The following is a 15,884-nucleotide window of genomic DNA, read 5'->3' as shown; positions in this document are numbered from 1 at the left end:
TAAACTTTTTCATGAGTTTTTACAATAGAGGTCTCATATAATATTTGTCCTTTTGTGACTGACTTATTTCACTCAGCATAATGTCCTCCAGTAAAAAGAAACAATCTTTGACGGTTATGAGGGAGGAGAGGGGTGGGGTTGGGAAAGCACTAAATAGACAACAGATAAGCGGTAACTCTAGTGAAAGGTAAGACAGTACACATTACTGGGGAAGCCAGCTCAACTTGTCCAAGGCAAGATCATGGAAGCTCCACAGACACATCCAAACTCCTTGAGGGACAGAATTACTGGGCTGAGGGCTGTTGGGACCATGGTCTCAGGGAACATCAAGGTCAACTGGCATAACCTAGTTTATAAAGAAAATGTTCTACATTCTACTTTGGTGAGTAGCTTCTGGGGCCTTAAAAGCTTGTGAGTGGCCATCTACACTGGTCTCATCCTGTCTGGAACAAGGGAGAATGAAGAAAACCAAAGACACAAGGGAAAGATTAGTCCAAAGGACAAATGGACCGCAACTACCACAGCCTCTACCAGACTGAGCCCAGCACAAGTAGATGGTGCCTGGCTACCACCACCGACTACTCTGACAGGAATCACAATAGAGGTCCCAGACAGAGCTGCAGATAAATGTAGAACAAAATTCTAACTCCAAAAAAAAGACCGACTTACTGGTCTGACAGAGACTGGAGAAACCCCAAGAGTATGGCCCCCAGACACCCTTTTAGCTCAGTAATGAAGTCACTCCTGAGGATCACCCTTCAGTCAAAGATTAGACAGGCCCATAAAACAAAATGAGACTAAAGGGGCACACCAGCCAATGGGGTAAGGACAAGGCAGGAGTGGTCAGGAATGCTGGTAATGGGGAACCCAAGGTCGAGAAGGGGAGAGTGCTGAGATGTCTTGCGGTTGGCAATCAATGTCACAAAACAATATGTGTATTAATTGTTTAATGAGAAAATACTGTGCTCTGTAAACCTTCATCCAAAGTACAATAAAAAAAATTTTTTTTTAATTTCGGATCTATCCTTATTCAATTTTTGATTTAGATATCTTGAAATTTGAGTAGGCTCCATTAGATTAAAATAATTGATTACAAAAACTTACTAACTACAGGGTTTTCTTGAGCCAATCTATCATGCCTATTCCAGACAATCTTTCTTGAATATCACTCTCGTGTCAAAAGTTTAGCTTAACTCATCAAGAATTTCTCCTTTGAGAGTCCAGTGACAAGGACCAGAAAGCAGAAGGGGGACAAGGAAGCTGGCGATAGGGAACCCACGGTTGAGTAAGGATATTGTTGATGTGTTGTGAGATTGTTAACCATTGTCATAGGGCAACATTTGTAGTAACTGTTAAATGAGAAACTATTTTGTTCTGTAAGCCTTCATCTTAAATAAGAATAACAGCACAATTCGAAAAGCGTAGTCAATGTCACTGAACTGTGCATGTAGAAATTTTTGAAATGGTGTATCTTTGGCTATATGTATTTTCACCAAAAAAGAAAAAAGAGGTTGAGAAGTTAAAGAGTTGATATGTTGTGGGGTTGTTAACCAATGTCATAAAACAACATACATGTGTACTTCTGTTTCATGAGAAACTATTTGTTCTGCAAGCCTTCACCTGAAGTACAATAAAAAAAAAAAAAAAGAATTTCTCCTTTGAGCACTGAACTCCTTTAAGATCTATCTATGTGAGATCAAATTGACAACAGCAACTTGAAATATTAGCTAGGAAACTTGGGGGGCAGTGAGTTTATGTTAATGGAGGAGGACCAACTCAGAAAAGGAGGATGAGAATGGTTACACAAGTCAAAGAATGTACTCAACGTCACTAAATTGTACATGCAGAAACTGTTGAATTGGTACATGATCTGCTGTGTACATTCTCAACAACAAAAATAAACTATTAAAAATCTGCTCAAAGCTTTTAATGACTCCCCAATTCCTATCAAAACCACCTTTCCTGATTTTCTGACCCCAGACTAATGTTCCAGGAACTTTCCAAGTTTTGCACGGGATTGATTTTCTCCTCAAGCAGATCCAACTAAATTCTATATGTTTTCCAAGGGCCACTTCAAATTCCACACCACTATTCTTCCAAAGACCCTCTCCTCAGGAACACTTAACTCTAGCCCACACAGAACTCCCTCTGTTTTCCTACCACATTTGTCATCTGTATAATCTAAATTAGCAATTTGCCTATTGGCTCTTTCCTGTTTCTACTACTTTCTATAGAACTCTTAACAGCATTCATTTCACGCTTAATAGCACTGCCATCGAGTCAGTTCCAACTCATAGCGACCCTACAGGACAGAGTAGAACTGCCCCACAGGGCTTCCAAGGAGCGGCTAGCGGATTCGAACTGCCAACCTTTTGGTTTGCAGCAAAGCTCTTAACCACTGTGCCACGAGGGCTCCTATTATCATGTGTCCTGAAACAGTGAACTCCCAAACACAGAAACTTAGTTTTGCTTTGAATTTTGGTATCAGCACCTGGCATACAGGAGGTTTTTAGTAAGTGTTTATTGACTTCATCTAAACTACATTATTTGAAGTCAAGAATAAATATATGCAATTACCTAAAACTTTAAAGCAATGAAGGGGTGAGAAAATTTACCAAAAATAAAAGTGTAGACTTCTTGATTCTTTAGCGTTCTCTGGTGATCCCAAAAATCAGTTTGTTAGTTAGGCAATTTGCTCATATTCAATTTTAATTCTGTAACCACATATTTGTTAACAATTTACTCATAATTTTTTAGTTCTGTTATAAATGGAGGTATAAGCTGTCAATCTTTAAGGAATCTAAAATCTTTTTATTAATGCCAGTTTATATAAACATGAAAAAAGAGAACAAAAGAAACCTGTAACTTAGAAATAAAATAAAATGTCATTTTGTTTTCTGAACTGAGACTTCCACACTAACGCAAATAAAGACAGCTATTATTATAAAATGAACTAAGAAAAACAAATTTCCTAATATTCATTGAATATAACTTTTGCCATGTGGGACTTTTTACATTGTTTCTTAGTTACTAATATCAGCAATTTCTGTTTATTCTGATTATTTTATCATCTTAACAAACGTGAAAACTGAGGGTTTACAAACCTAAACATGTTTCTCTATCCCTTCACACATCATAATGTAATGTAACTCTAAACTAGGACTGATCTTGTTCATGTGCTGCAGGAGAGAGAGAAATATGAAACAAGCAAAAAGTAAGAATTAGTTCTATCATGAAAACATTCTTATGTGCCTTTTCAACATCATCTTTAATATGTTGCTTATTTAGTAATTCTGTTAAATGAAAAAGCAGGACCTTTACCACTTAAAATTTTGGGTGGCGAATTTTAATGCTGACAGTTTTTGAAGCTGAGTAAACTGGGCAACAATAACTTAAGAAGCTGGTTTTGAAAATTTTTAGAGGTTTTACAGAAAAATCTGGAAGACTATCTCATAGGAATAATGTTCTTTATGATTCCAACTACTTTAAAATCCTAACGTATTACCATTTCTTGAAGAGAATCTTTATTTTTCAGTCAGCTTCCAAAGTTATACCACTTCACCTGATCCAGCTCTACTAGCATTTCAGAGACACTATGAGTATACATTCAATTCACAGGCTTTCTGGTCTCCTCAGTACAAGAATATAACATACCAGATTTTATATTAAGTCAAAAAGAAAGCAAGAAATAGTTCTTCCTTCTGTTATGAAAAAGGCAAAAATATACCTAGTGATTTAATCCTGTGGGCTATAACTATAATGATTTACTACTGTGTGTACGTTAAGAATTGCCCTAACACAGTTTTTAGAAATCATTTGGGCAGAGTAAAGGACATAGCAATATATTAACACCATGCAAAAACAATTTATTGGTTCTAGTACAAGGTAAGATGGAGTAAACGCACGCCAACCTTCCTCTCCAACTGAATGAAACTATAAAATCTGGAAAGAATGCATGGTGCAGCTATTTGAGGTCTCTGAAAAGTAAGTATCAGCAGGACAATCAGAAAAAGAACACCAAAAGTCTAGTACCCCTCAACTGGCAGAGAGTTTACTAGTCCCCCCGATCCCCACCCCCCAGCTCCCCAGCATCCCTTGGCCTGAACTCAACGCAGCCTGAAACCCAGAAGTCAGCACTGTGGTTCTGACAGAGAGGAACTAGGAGAAACTCTCTAGTTCTGTTGCAAGAAGTGAAAAAAGGCATTCCTAAGGCTCAAAGAGAGTGGAGAAAATCCCCAGATTTTTTTCTCCATTCTCTCACAGCCTCAGCCCCAGGCAATTCCACAGAGGCAGCAAAAGCAGCTGGGAACAAAAAACTGCAAAAGATAAAACTCTGAGAAGGGGAACTTTCATTTCCATTTGGAAACTCAAAAAAGTGACCCATAAAGCCGTTTATGAATTCCCAGGCTCACCTCTGATCTGTGCATACGTAGCGCTGATCCTAATTACCATACCACAGACTAAGAACTGAACACCACAGACTAAGAACTGAACTAACGGACAGACCTCCACTCAGGCTGACCATTGGGTGGTACGCACATAGGACAGATCCAAGACTGTAAAGGCTTTGAAAACTAAAATGACATAGGACTTTCAGTCCACAAAAGGCAGGTTGGAACTTGCAGCCTATAATTAACCAGGGCAAATGATTGCTAAAAGAAAAATATCAACGTTCTCCATAGGATTAAATAAGACCAGATTCTCAACATAGTATTCAAAATGTCCAGGATACAATCCAAAATTACTTGATATACAAAGAATACATGAACATCTTAATTTGCATGGGCAAAGACAACCAAGGGACACCAATCACAAGATGACATAAACGGTAGAATTATCTGACAAAGATTTTAAGCAGCTATTATAAAAATGCTTGAACAAGAAGTTGCCAACACTCTTGAAAGAAAAGTTAAAGTATAAAGCATTAGCAAGTAAATAAAGAACCAAGTGGAAAATTTAGAACTGAAAAATACAGTAACAGAAGTAAAATACTCACCGGATAGACTCAACAGCAGAATGAAGATGACATAGCAAACAGTCAACGAACTTAAAGATAAAGTTAAATTATCTAATCTGAGGTCCCTGGGTGGCACAAACAGTTTGCTCTTGGCTACTAACAAAAAGATTGAACAATGGAAAGAAAAAAGGTTTTAAAAAATTAATAGTAAACAGAGTCTCAAGGACTTGTACAACAACAAAAGGTCTAACAGTCATGTTATCAGAGTACCAGAAAGAGAAGAAAAAGAATGTGGTGTCTAAAAAAAAAAATTTAAAGAAATAATGGCTGAAAAGTTCTCAAATTTGGCAAACACCTAAACCTACAGATTTATGACAGTGAGTGAACACCAAACAGGATAAACCCAAAGAAATCCACACACAGATACATCATAATCAAACTGATAAAAGCTAAAGATAAAGGAAAAAATCTTAAAGCAGCCAGAGAAAAATGACTTATGACCTATACAAGAATAATATGAATGACTGCTGGTTTCTTATTAGAAACCAAGAGGAAGTGGCACAACATTTTTAAATTCTTGAAATAAGAGACCTGTCAACCAGAATTCTATATCCAGCAAAAATATCCTTCAGGAATGAAGGTAAATTAAAGACATTTTCAGATGAAAGAAAACTAAAGAGAATTTGTGGCCAGCAAATGACCCTAAAACTGTTAAAGGAAGTTCTTCAAACAAAAGGAAAAAAATGAAGGAAACGTGAAACACCAGGAGTGAAGGAAGAGCAACAGAAATGGAGAATATATGGATATAAATATAATGGACTATTCTCTTAAGGAAATCCTGGGTGGTACAAATGGTTAAGCGCTCGACTACTAGAATGGTTAGCGGTTCACATTCATCCAGAGGTGCCTTGAAAGGCAGGCCTAGCAATCTGCTTCTGAAAGGTCACAGCCTTGACAACCCTATGGAGCAGTTCTAATCTGCACATGTGGTGTCGCCATAAGTCAAAATCGAATCAGTGGCAACTAACAAAAACAACATTCTCTTAAGTTCTTTAAATAATGTTTGGCAGTTGAAAGTAAAAAAATATATAACATTGTCTGATGGGGTTTTCAGTGTATGTAGATATAATGTATAAGACAACTATAGCATAAAAGGAGGTGGGTAAGGGGAACCATATAGTGGTTGTGGTGGTTGTAAGCTGCTGTCGAGTCAATTTTGGCTTATGGCGACCTCAAGGATGTCAGAGTATAACTGTTTTCCATAGGTTTTCAATGGCTGATTTTTAAGAAGGGGACTGTCAGGTCTTTCTTCCAAGGCACCTCTGGTTAGACATGAACCTTCAACCTTTCGGTTAGCAGCAGAGCGTGTTAACTATTTGCACCACCCAGGGATTCCCTATATAGTGTGGGATTCCCTATATAGTGGTAAAGTTGCAATATTCCAACTGAAGTGGTAAAATACTGACTCTAAATAGATTGTAAATAATTAAATATGTACTTTATAATCCCTACAAAAACAAAAAACAAAACCAAACCCGTTGCCATCAAGTCGATTCCAACTCATAGTTACCCTATAGGACAGAGAAGAACTGTCTCACAGGGTTTCCAAGGAGCGAATGGTGGATTCGAACTGCGAAACTTTTGGTTAGCACCCATAGCTCGCTGCAGTTTTTAACCACTGCACCACCAGGGCTCCATAACCCCTACAGCAATCATTAAAAAAATTACATAAAGATATAGTTAAAATTACAATAGATAAATAAAAATAGAATATTAAAAAATGTTCAAATAACCCAAAAAAAGGGCAGGAAAGTAGAGATAGAAGAACAAACAATGAAAGGAACAAGCCAAAAACAAGCAGTAAAATGGTAGACATAAATGCAAACATATCTATCAACAATTATATTAACTATAAATTGTCTAAATATACCAATTAAAAGACAAAGAGTGTCAGAATTAACTTTTTTAAAATGACCCAACTATACGTGTCTACAAGAAACTTACTTCAAATATGATGATACAGGTAGGTTAAAAGTATAAGGATAGAAAAAGATATACCATACAAACAGGAATCAAAAGAAAGCTGCAATGGCTATATTAATATCAGACAAAGTAGACTTCAGAGCAAGCAAAAGCACATAAAAAAAGATAAAGAGAAATATTACATATTGATAAGAGGGTCAATTCACCAAGAAAACCTAAGAATATAAAAGCATTTAATTGATCACTTAACAGCATTGTATAGTTATATATGACACAGACTCTAGTCTCAGAGATCTGTGTTTAAGTGTGAGTTCTGCCACTTTGTGACCCTGGGCAAGTTACTTCACCTCTCTAAGCCTCAATCTCTTGATCTTTAAAATGGGGATAAGTACCTACCTCATAAGTTACTGAAAAAAATGAAATAATACAGACAACCTCCACTTTTAAAAGGAAAAATATTTGCAGTTGTCCTCTTAATTTTTCTCAATTTCAAGACATATAGCTCTAGGTTTCTATTTCTGCATCCTCCATAAGGCCTAATTCAGCGCTAGCTACATAGACAAAGCCCGATACACCTTCTCCTCACTTATCAACTATCTCGTTATCCAACATTTTGCATTTCTCACATAGTAAAAAATCTACTATGCAACTATTTTGTGCATTAACAGGACCAGTGGGACATAAAGCACCTACCTACATTTGCCGCCTCTCGGGGTTATTGGGAAGCTGCTGTCCCACTGACAGTATCCACTGCCAAAACCAAACACACTGCCACTGAGTCGATTCCGACTCATAGCGACCCCATAGGGTGTGCAAAGCTGTAAATCTCTACAGAAGCAGACTGCCGTATCTTTCTTCTGTGGAGTCGCTGGTGGTTTCAAACTGCCAAGCTTTTGGTTAGAAGTTGATCACGTTTGAAACTCAAGAAATGGACATTCCATTTTCTCATAATGCCAATTTCGCATAACGACCTGGTCTTCTGAACCTAACCATGTGGATAAGTGAGGAGAGGGTGTAAATATTTGCTGATTGACTGAGTAACACACTCTTAAGAGGCTATTCATTCATGAATGCACTTCCATTTTCTGTGCTAAATATCTAAATTTCTAAATATCATACTGAATCTATTCTAAAGGTTCTAAATGTTACTACTAAGATTACGAGGGGAAGTTTTAAATGCTCAAAGAAATTTTATTTCCCAAGATATTCAAATAACACAATAAAGCCTAATAGCTATCCACTTTTATTATCTGGCTATCAAACAGCCAGAAGGCCTCTTTTTACGGCACATTCTCCCTCTAAAAATGTTACTTAACAGATGCCTAATCCAATATATTAGTACACACCAATTTTTGTCATCCTTGTATTAACTCCTTAATGCAATCTTTAGTAACTAACTATGCAAACCATTTCTCCAAATTCCAGATGTTATTTATTATGGAAGAACTATCACTTTTTTTTTTAACCCAACACAGTATACAAAGTGATTCTCAATGGAAAAGTTTAAGAATCTCTTGAGGGGCTTTTCAAACCAAACATGCCTACACCTCCTTGAGAATCACTGCCTAAGTGAGCCACTTGATAGTAGTACCAATCCAAAGGAAGGTGTCCTAGCCCTCAAATATACTGAAGGAGGACAAAAATTAAGAACTAATGACAACTAAAATTAAAATGTAAAGCTTAGATGTATGTTCTCAAGTGTTTAGTCACCAAATGAGTATGCTATTACTTTCTACTAAATCTGTTACTCAAATTTATCATTCAATTCATTTTGAATTAAATTCATGGTAAAATAAAATTTGGCACCTTTATTTGGTACATACTAACAGATATCAAAACGTATTTAAGTCTGATTATAGTTTAATATGCTATATTAAGCACAACGAGAGTTGTTAAAAGTTTTAAACAGGCATACCATTAATTCAGTGGAATCTGGTTTGTGCTAAGATATAGGAATACCTAACTACGCCAAGGAAACTCTGGTGGCATAGTGGTTAAGAGTCTGGCTGCTAACCAAAAGGTTGGCAGTTCTACTCTGTCCTATAGGGTCCCAATGAGTTGGAATCTCCTTGACGGCAGTGAGTTTTTGAGTTTTAACTATACCAAGGGGGGTAAAATGTTTAGATCACTGAAGGTACAAAAGTAGCTATTGTTATTACCTGCTGAACAGCCAGTGTACTGTCCATTTCATCAAAAGATTCATCAGGCCAATTATAGAAATCCTATTAAAAAAAATTCCACGGTTAAAGCATACAAAGTTACAAAAAGGATACAATACAAATGGTAATTTTAATTCTTAATAACGATCCAAAACTCACACTAGAGAGAAGAGAGAAAAAGACTTTACAATGTGATTATAAAATGCAATAAGTTAAAGAAATTTTATTTAACGTTGTCAACTGAACATCAAGATTTTACTTAATTATATCACAAAAAACATTTTCTTCTTCAACCACAAATCCCTCAGTATATGGCTACCATAAACCTTTCATGTATTAATAATTGGGGAGAAAAGTCTATCACTTTTTTGTTTATGGTGATTAAATACCTTGCAAAAATTTTTTCCAGACACCAAAAAATTAACTGGATTTTACCTAAAAAGAACATAGTTTCCCCATAAAACCAAACGGAACTAATGAGGCACAGCAGTCCAGGGACAAGGACTAGAAGGCAGAAGGGGACAGGAAAGCTGGTGATAGGGAACCTAAGGTTGAGTAAGGACAGTGTTGACATGTAGTGGGGTTGTTAACCATTGTCACAGGGCAACATGTGTACTAACTGTTTAATGAGAAACTATTTTGTTCTATAAACCTTCATCTAAAGTGAGAATAGCAGCACAACTGGAAGAGCGTAGTCGATGTCACTGAACTGTGCATGTAGAAATTTTTGAAATGGTGTATCTTTGGCTATGTATATTTTCACAAAAAAAAAAAAAGGTTGAGAAGGGAGAGGGTTGACATGTTGTGGGGTTGTTAACCAATGTCTTAAAACAATATGTGTACTACTGTTTCATGAGAAACTATTTGTTCTGTAAACCTTCACCTAAAGTACAATAAAAAGAAAATCTGAAAAAAAAAAAAAAAAACACAGTTACCAGCTAATTTACTGTCCGATAAACATTATTTTAGACAACAATTAAAGATTATTAATCCAATTCCAAATGCTGTTTTAAATTTCTAAATTAAAATACGAACTCTTTTAAAAAGTAGTCATCTAAATAAAACAGTCTTTTTTTTGTTGTTGTTTTTAATGTTATTTTTGGTGAAAATATACAAAACATATACCCATTCAACATCTCCTACATGTACAGTCCAATGACATTAGTTACATTCTTTGTATTGTGTCACAAGTCTCAATATCTCTACCCATATTGTTTCATTACCATTAACTTAGACGCTCTGTCCCCTAAAACTCCTCCTCTGTGTTTTAGAGTTACTGCTGTCAATTTGATCTCATATAGCTAATTCTTTAAAAGAGTGCACTGCTCAAGGTGAATATTGTTTACTAGTTGAGCTAAACTGTTGTTTAAAGATGACTTCATGGAATAGTTTTGGTTCACTGCTTAAAGATTATCTCAGGGCAATAGATTCAGGAGTTCCCCCAGTCACAATGAGTTCTGTAAGTCTAGTTTCTATAAGAATTTGAAATTCTGTTCCACATTTTTCCTCCCTTTAATCAGGCAGAACTGTCTCCTTTTAAGGACAGTTATTTTTGTGGAATGCCTTGTACTGGTTCTGAACATCTCTAGAGATAGTTCAGTTCATAGACCTTCCTCTAAGTGATTAAGAACTTTTCCCAACAGTTACCTGTATCAACACGAATAAGTCTCCAAACATCTTGAGCAAAAAAAGCAAATTGGAGACTATATAGTATATGATACCACACAGACAAAAGTTTAAGAAAGTGCAAAGCATGCTTATGGATATAATACATACATAGTAAAAATATAAAAAAGAAAAAAAAAACGAATGATAATCACCAAATCATCAATACTGGTTAGAGAAGACAGGAGAATGTGAATCAAAGAAATTCAACTATACTTTAAGTTTAAGTTCTTAGGGTAGGTAATGGGTATACCTTTTTTAAGTGTCTTAAACATATTTTTTTTTTCATAGTTGCTCTATCTGAATAAATTAGTAATTTTTCTGATTAAGGGAAAAATGTCAAGAAATAAAGAAAACCTTCTGGAAGTTACTCCAGGATGCCTTTTCCAATAATCACCTAAATATTATTGAGTGGTCTTTAAATTCTTCATATATGATTTATATTAAACCATGTTTCTATCAATATACTTTGCCTATTTTTCCTTTAAAAATTTAAGAGTGTAGAATATTTTGTTTTAAAAATATTAGAAAACATATATAGTGATACACAGATGTTAAAAAAGTTAATTGGGAACTAAATGTTTTGCCTCATCATAACAGATATTTCAGACACATAAAATGAACCAAAAATCTGGCTTAATTCAGTCAACAAACATTTACTGAACACCAATTATGTGCCTGTACGGCAATCTAACCAATATAAAAAAAAAGAAGATAGCCTTCCTACTCCAACAGCTTTCTAAATGTATCACTTTATAACCTATTTTACTGCAAGAAATTAGTGTGACAGAGAAGGAATAGGAGAGGCTGCTGCTTAAGCAGTCCTTTTTTTTTTATCCTAACCTCTTTCTGTTAGATTTTATTTCACAACTACCTTGACATATGATATCGTGGAAAAAAGCAAAGGAGCTTTCTTATATGTGAGTTACTCATGACAACACAGCAAACAGATGTGTTACAACATTAACTCAAAATATACTGTTTTCTAACCTTTCGAATTTAAGAACTTTTGAGTAAATAAAAACGAAATGACTCTCAGAATGTGAGTACAGAAAGTTCACTTCTGAATATAATAAATAAAAGTTGATCATTAAAAAAAAAAGAATCAGAAACAGCATTTCTACAAAATAATAGATATCTGAGGGGGGGAAGAGAGCATTTACAAGAAAAGTTTGGAAAAGGTAAAAACAAAGCATATATGTTTCCAGCAGTATGACCACAAAACAGCCAACAGACATAACCGACAACTTAATGTCACTCTATAAGCCTTTCAAAATAAATTCTCTAAAATTCAGTGCTAAAAGCAACTTGTTAAATCGGAAAGATCACCAGTGAACTAGGAATCGGGAGACTATGTAACCTTGAACAAATCTAGTTGATTTTCTGAGCTTCAGTTTCCTCATCTGAAACATGGGTGTGGGAAAGTGTCTACATCTATAAGCTCCCTTTGAAAGTTCTTCCTTTCCATAATTCTGTGCAAGAAATTAAAATCTCTTCTCAGTTACAGAGCTCCACAGCTGTTTTGTTTCTTTTTTCATTCATATCACTTTTTAGAAATTACATTTTAAACATTTCTTTTGAGAGCATCTTCTCAACAGCAAGCCATTTATTTCGGCTAGCAGATCGATCAAATCAAGTCTAAATGCCAGTTTGATTTTTTTTTTTTTAAAGACTGTGAGGCATCCTGTCTTTTGCAATTCCTAAGAACCAATATCTAAACAAGCACCAACTCACCGCAAATAGCGCCCTACTAAAAGTTGGTAAGATTAAAATCAGTTCATCCCTGGACTATGCTTCACTTAAAACAAGGAAATCCTTCCAAGGGCTGACATCTAACAAGTCATAACCTGATGATGAAAACTTGCAGGACCAAAGAACAGGAGCAGGGAAGCAGCGGCGAGCGGTGGTCAAAGACAAACTGGAGGATAACACTGCATTATCGCTCCACGGAGCCGGCTAGACAAGCTGGATGGCAGGTACGTCACCGACCGGGCAGGAACCTCCGGGGGCAAGGTAGGCAGTGTTTACACCCCACCCCCACCCCCACCCCGCATACTCCAATCCACAGGAAGCCCCTGGGGTCTCCACCTGGCCGGGCCGCGCCCCTGCGGCACGGATCGAGTGGAGGTCCGGGCGAGGCCACAACAGGCAGCTGCCGCTGTCAGGCTCCCAGCCGCGGGCCTTGGCGGGCTGAGCCCGCAACCCCTACCTGCCCCTCATGTACACCCCCAAGTTGGGGCTCCGGCAGGCCTCGGTCGCCGCCGCCGCCTCAGCCAGACTGAGGAGCTACGGCTCCGGAAGAGCAGGCCAGGCACCAGTGCCCTCGCCCGCCGGCCCGACCAGGCCTAACCTCCCCTCAGGGGCAGCCAGTTTCCAGGCGCGGTGCGGCTGGGCACCGAGTACACCCAGGCAGGAATGAAAAGGAGACGGTACCTGAGCCTTGGTGCCCGGTCTGTTCCGCCTCAGCACTACCGTACCCTCCGCCATGACCATAGTGCCAGTCTGTGCCGCTGGAGTCGGTACCCGGATGTAGAGGAATGGCTGCCGGCAAGGGGGCGGGGCCGCGGAGCGGCGCTCTCAGCCCTGGCGCCGGGGAGTGGCGGCGGCTGATGGAACAGCCGAAGTCCCCGCGAAGGTGGGAAGGATTCCAGCACTGGGCAGGCTTGGCAGAGGGAGACTGCAAACTAAGGAACAGCCTGGGAAGCACAGGCGGCGATGTGAGGTGGCGGGAAAAGGAGAAATGGGGGGTGGCGGGGAGGCGGGACCACTGGTGCCACAAGCAATTACTGGGAGTCCACGGGCCCGCGCGAAGGGTCGTGATCGCGGGTGGCCGCTGCGTCATTTTGTAAGGCCTGGGTGACGGACGCAGTGTGCGAGGCCTCTCATTGGACTCTCGTTAATTACACTGAAAGGACAGCGCTTACACAATGTCGACCACTTCAGTAAGCCCATCTACAAGTATACACGTTTCATAGCGACCCTATAGGACGTAGTGTAAGTGTCCCGTAGGGTTTCCAAGTAGTGGCTGGTGGATTCGAACTGCCAACCTTTTGGTTAGCAGCCGAGCTCTTAATCACTGTGCCGTCAGGGTTCCAAGCATATAGGTAGAGAAGCATAATTCTGCCTCAAAACTCGCTTAGGGAAGCAAAATGGAAAACAAGCCAGCAGTTTGGGAAAATTCCACAGACCCTGTATGAAATCTACCAATCTCAAATTAGACAAGGGTTTACAGTGTCAAATGATATTTCCCCCATCTGCTGACTTCAAAGCCAAGGATCTTTTCAATGACAAGTTCGTTTGCGTAGAAAAAAGACGCAGATGGCTCTTATCTCAGTGATAGAGGTGGACATCTGGTATTGTGCTTAGGACAACTTAGAATTAGCTTGTGTTTTGCAAGTCAGAAGCAGGAGGAGGAAATGAATAGCCCTTGATATAAATGGTGGGAGTTTTAATCTTGCAGGATTCCAAATTCCCTTTAGTGCAAGTTTTAAGTGTTTTCTTAAATCATGAATCACAACAGTTTTGGAAAACTTTATTTTTCCTGCTTACAAACCTTAATCTTTGGAATGAGGGAGGCCTGAGGACACCAGATGGGAAGACAGTTGAAAGGGTAAAGAGTGCATATAGTTGAATGATTTCCAGGAGAATATCAGATGTCTGTTTCAGCCAACCAACCAGATTGTTAGCATAGTACTGAGTTGTATTGAAATATATGCTGAGGAGGGCCATGTCACCAACAGCCTCCAAAGATGGAAACAGAGTAGAGGAGAGGTTGGTTAAATTGAGTGGGTCCAAAGCTGAACGATTATCAGTGACTTGGAATTTTGCTTAGAAGGTTTAACAGTGGGAAGTAGGTTTGCATTCAAGTATTCTTCCTTCTTTCTGAAAGATGTATAGACTGAGAACTCTTCAAGAGCAAGAACTTAATTTTATATCTTCAGCACTAGTTCCTAGATATCACAAGATTTATTAAGCCCCACTAAGTGCAAGGTAGAGGCCCTTGGTGGTGCAAAAGGTTAAGTGCTTGACTATTAGCTGAAAGGTCGGTAATTCAAAACCACCCAGAGGTGCCTCAGAACACAGATCTGGCTATCTGTATCCAAAAGGTCACAGCCTTGAAAACCCTATGGAGCACAGTTCTACTCTGCACACAAGGGGTCGCCATGAGTCAGAATCGACTTAACAGCGACTAACAGCAATGAATGTGGTAGGTGCTGGCATACAAGTATGATAAGGCCCAGTCCTTAACTCTAAAGTGCTTGGAATCTAGCGGGAGACAGACGTGCAAATCACCAAATCTAATATAGTAATATTTTTGCTATAATGGAGATCTGTGCATGCACAAAGTACAATGAGAGCCTAGAACAAGAACAAGGGGCATCTGAAGGTTGGCTCCCTAAGACGTTGGATGAGTCTGTGAAAGAACAGAGTCCAGGGTAGGCCCTAGGTCAATGGACAAGCACACCTCACTTAATCTGAAGGTTAAGTTAAAATTTCCAGTTGTATGGTAGTTTCTCTCAACTTGATGGCACCTAAAAACATCATAGTTAAAGGGGCTCATTTTAATGTGCTCTTAACTTTAGGTTTGTTATATGGTTTCAGCCTATCTGGAAAGAACAAGAGAAAAAATGGATAAACCAAAAACCCATTGCTCTCGGTCTAGTCAATTCAGACTCATTGCTACCCCATAGGACAGAGTAGAACTGCTCTCTAGGGTTTCCAAAGCACTAAATCTTTATGGAAGCAGACTGTCACATCTTTCTCCTGCGGAGCGGTTGGTGGGTTCAAACAGCCAACCTTTTGGTTAGCAGCCGAGCACTTAACCACTGTGCCATCAGAGCTCCTAAAAATGGAGGAAAAAAAAAAAAACGCATTGTCCTCAAGTCAGTTCCAACTCATAGCAACCCTACAGGACAGAGTAGAACTGCCCCATAAGGTTTCCAAGGAGCAGCTGGTGGATTCAAACTGCCAGCCTTTTGGTTAGCAGCCAAGCTCTTAACACTGCACCATCAGGCAGTGGATAAGTAGGTGTTAAATTCAGGAACAAAATACACATTTATTCTCTTTAAAAAGTCCAATAACACATCCAAACACTTTGAGGAACAGAGTAGCTGAGGCTG

General features: G+C 38.5%; 1 protein-coding gene across 3 annotated transcripts in view; it reads right to left on the bottom strand.

The window, feature by feature from the left end:
• LOC101359201 (MOB-like protein phocein) overlaps positions 1-15,884 on the bottom strand; it is a 48,633-nt gene that overhangs the window by 19,528 nt on the left and 13,221 nt on the right. Inside the window, exons 1-2 of one of the 3 annotated variants that reach the window (XM_004378189.2) lie at positions 13,198-13,314; positions 9,100-9,162 (exon numbers count right to left, since the gene is read on the bottom strand). In XM_004378189.2, the coding sequence (XP_004378246.1) occupies positions 9,100-9,162; positions 13,198-13,257 (123 nt within the window). In that variant the 5' untranslated portion in view covers positions 13,258-13,314. Of the gene's footprint in view, positions 1-9,099; positions 9,163-13,197; positions 13,315-15,884 lie in introns of those variants that run through there. The other 2 variants (XM_023732951.1, XM_004378190.2) reach the window with 2 other exon arrangements.

This window comes from Trichechus manatus, unplaced genomic scaffold, assembly GCF_000243295.1.
Source record: "Trichechus manatus latirostris isolate Lorelei unplaced genomic scaffold, TriManLat1.0 scaffold00056, whole genome shotgun sequence".
NCBI classification, from domain to species: Eukaryota; Metazoa; Chordata; class Mammalia; order Sirenia; family Trichechidae; genus Trichechus; species Trichechus manatus.
Note: the sequence above shows the minus strand (reverse complement) of the source record. Positions and strands in the feature narration are given on the sequence as shown.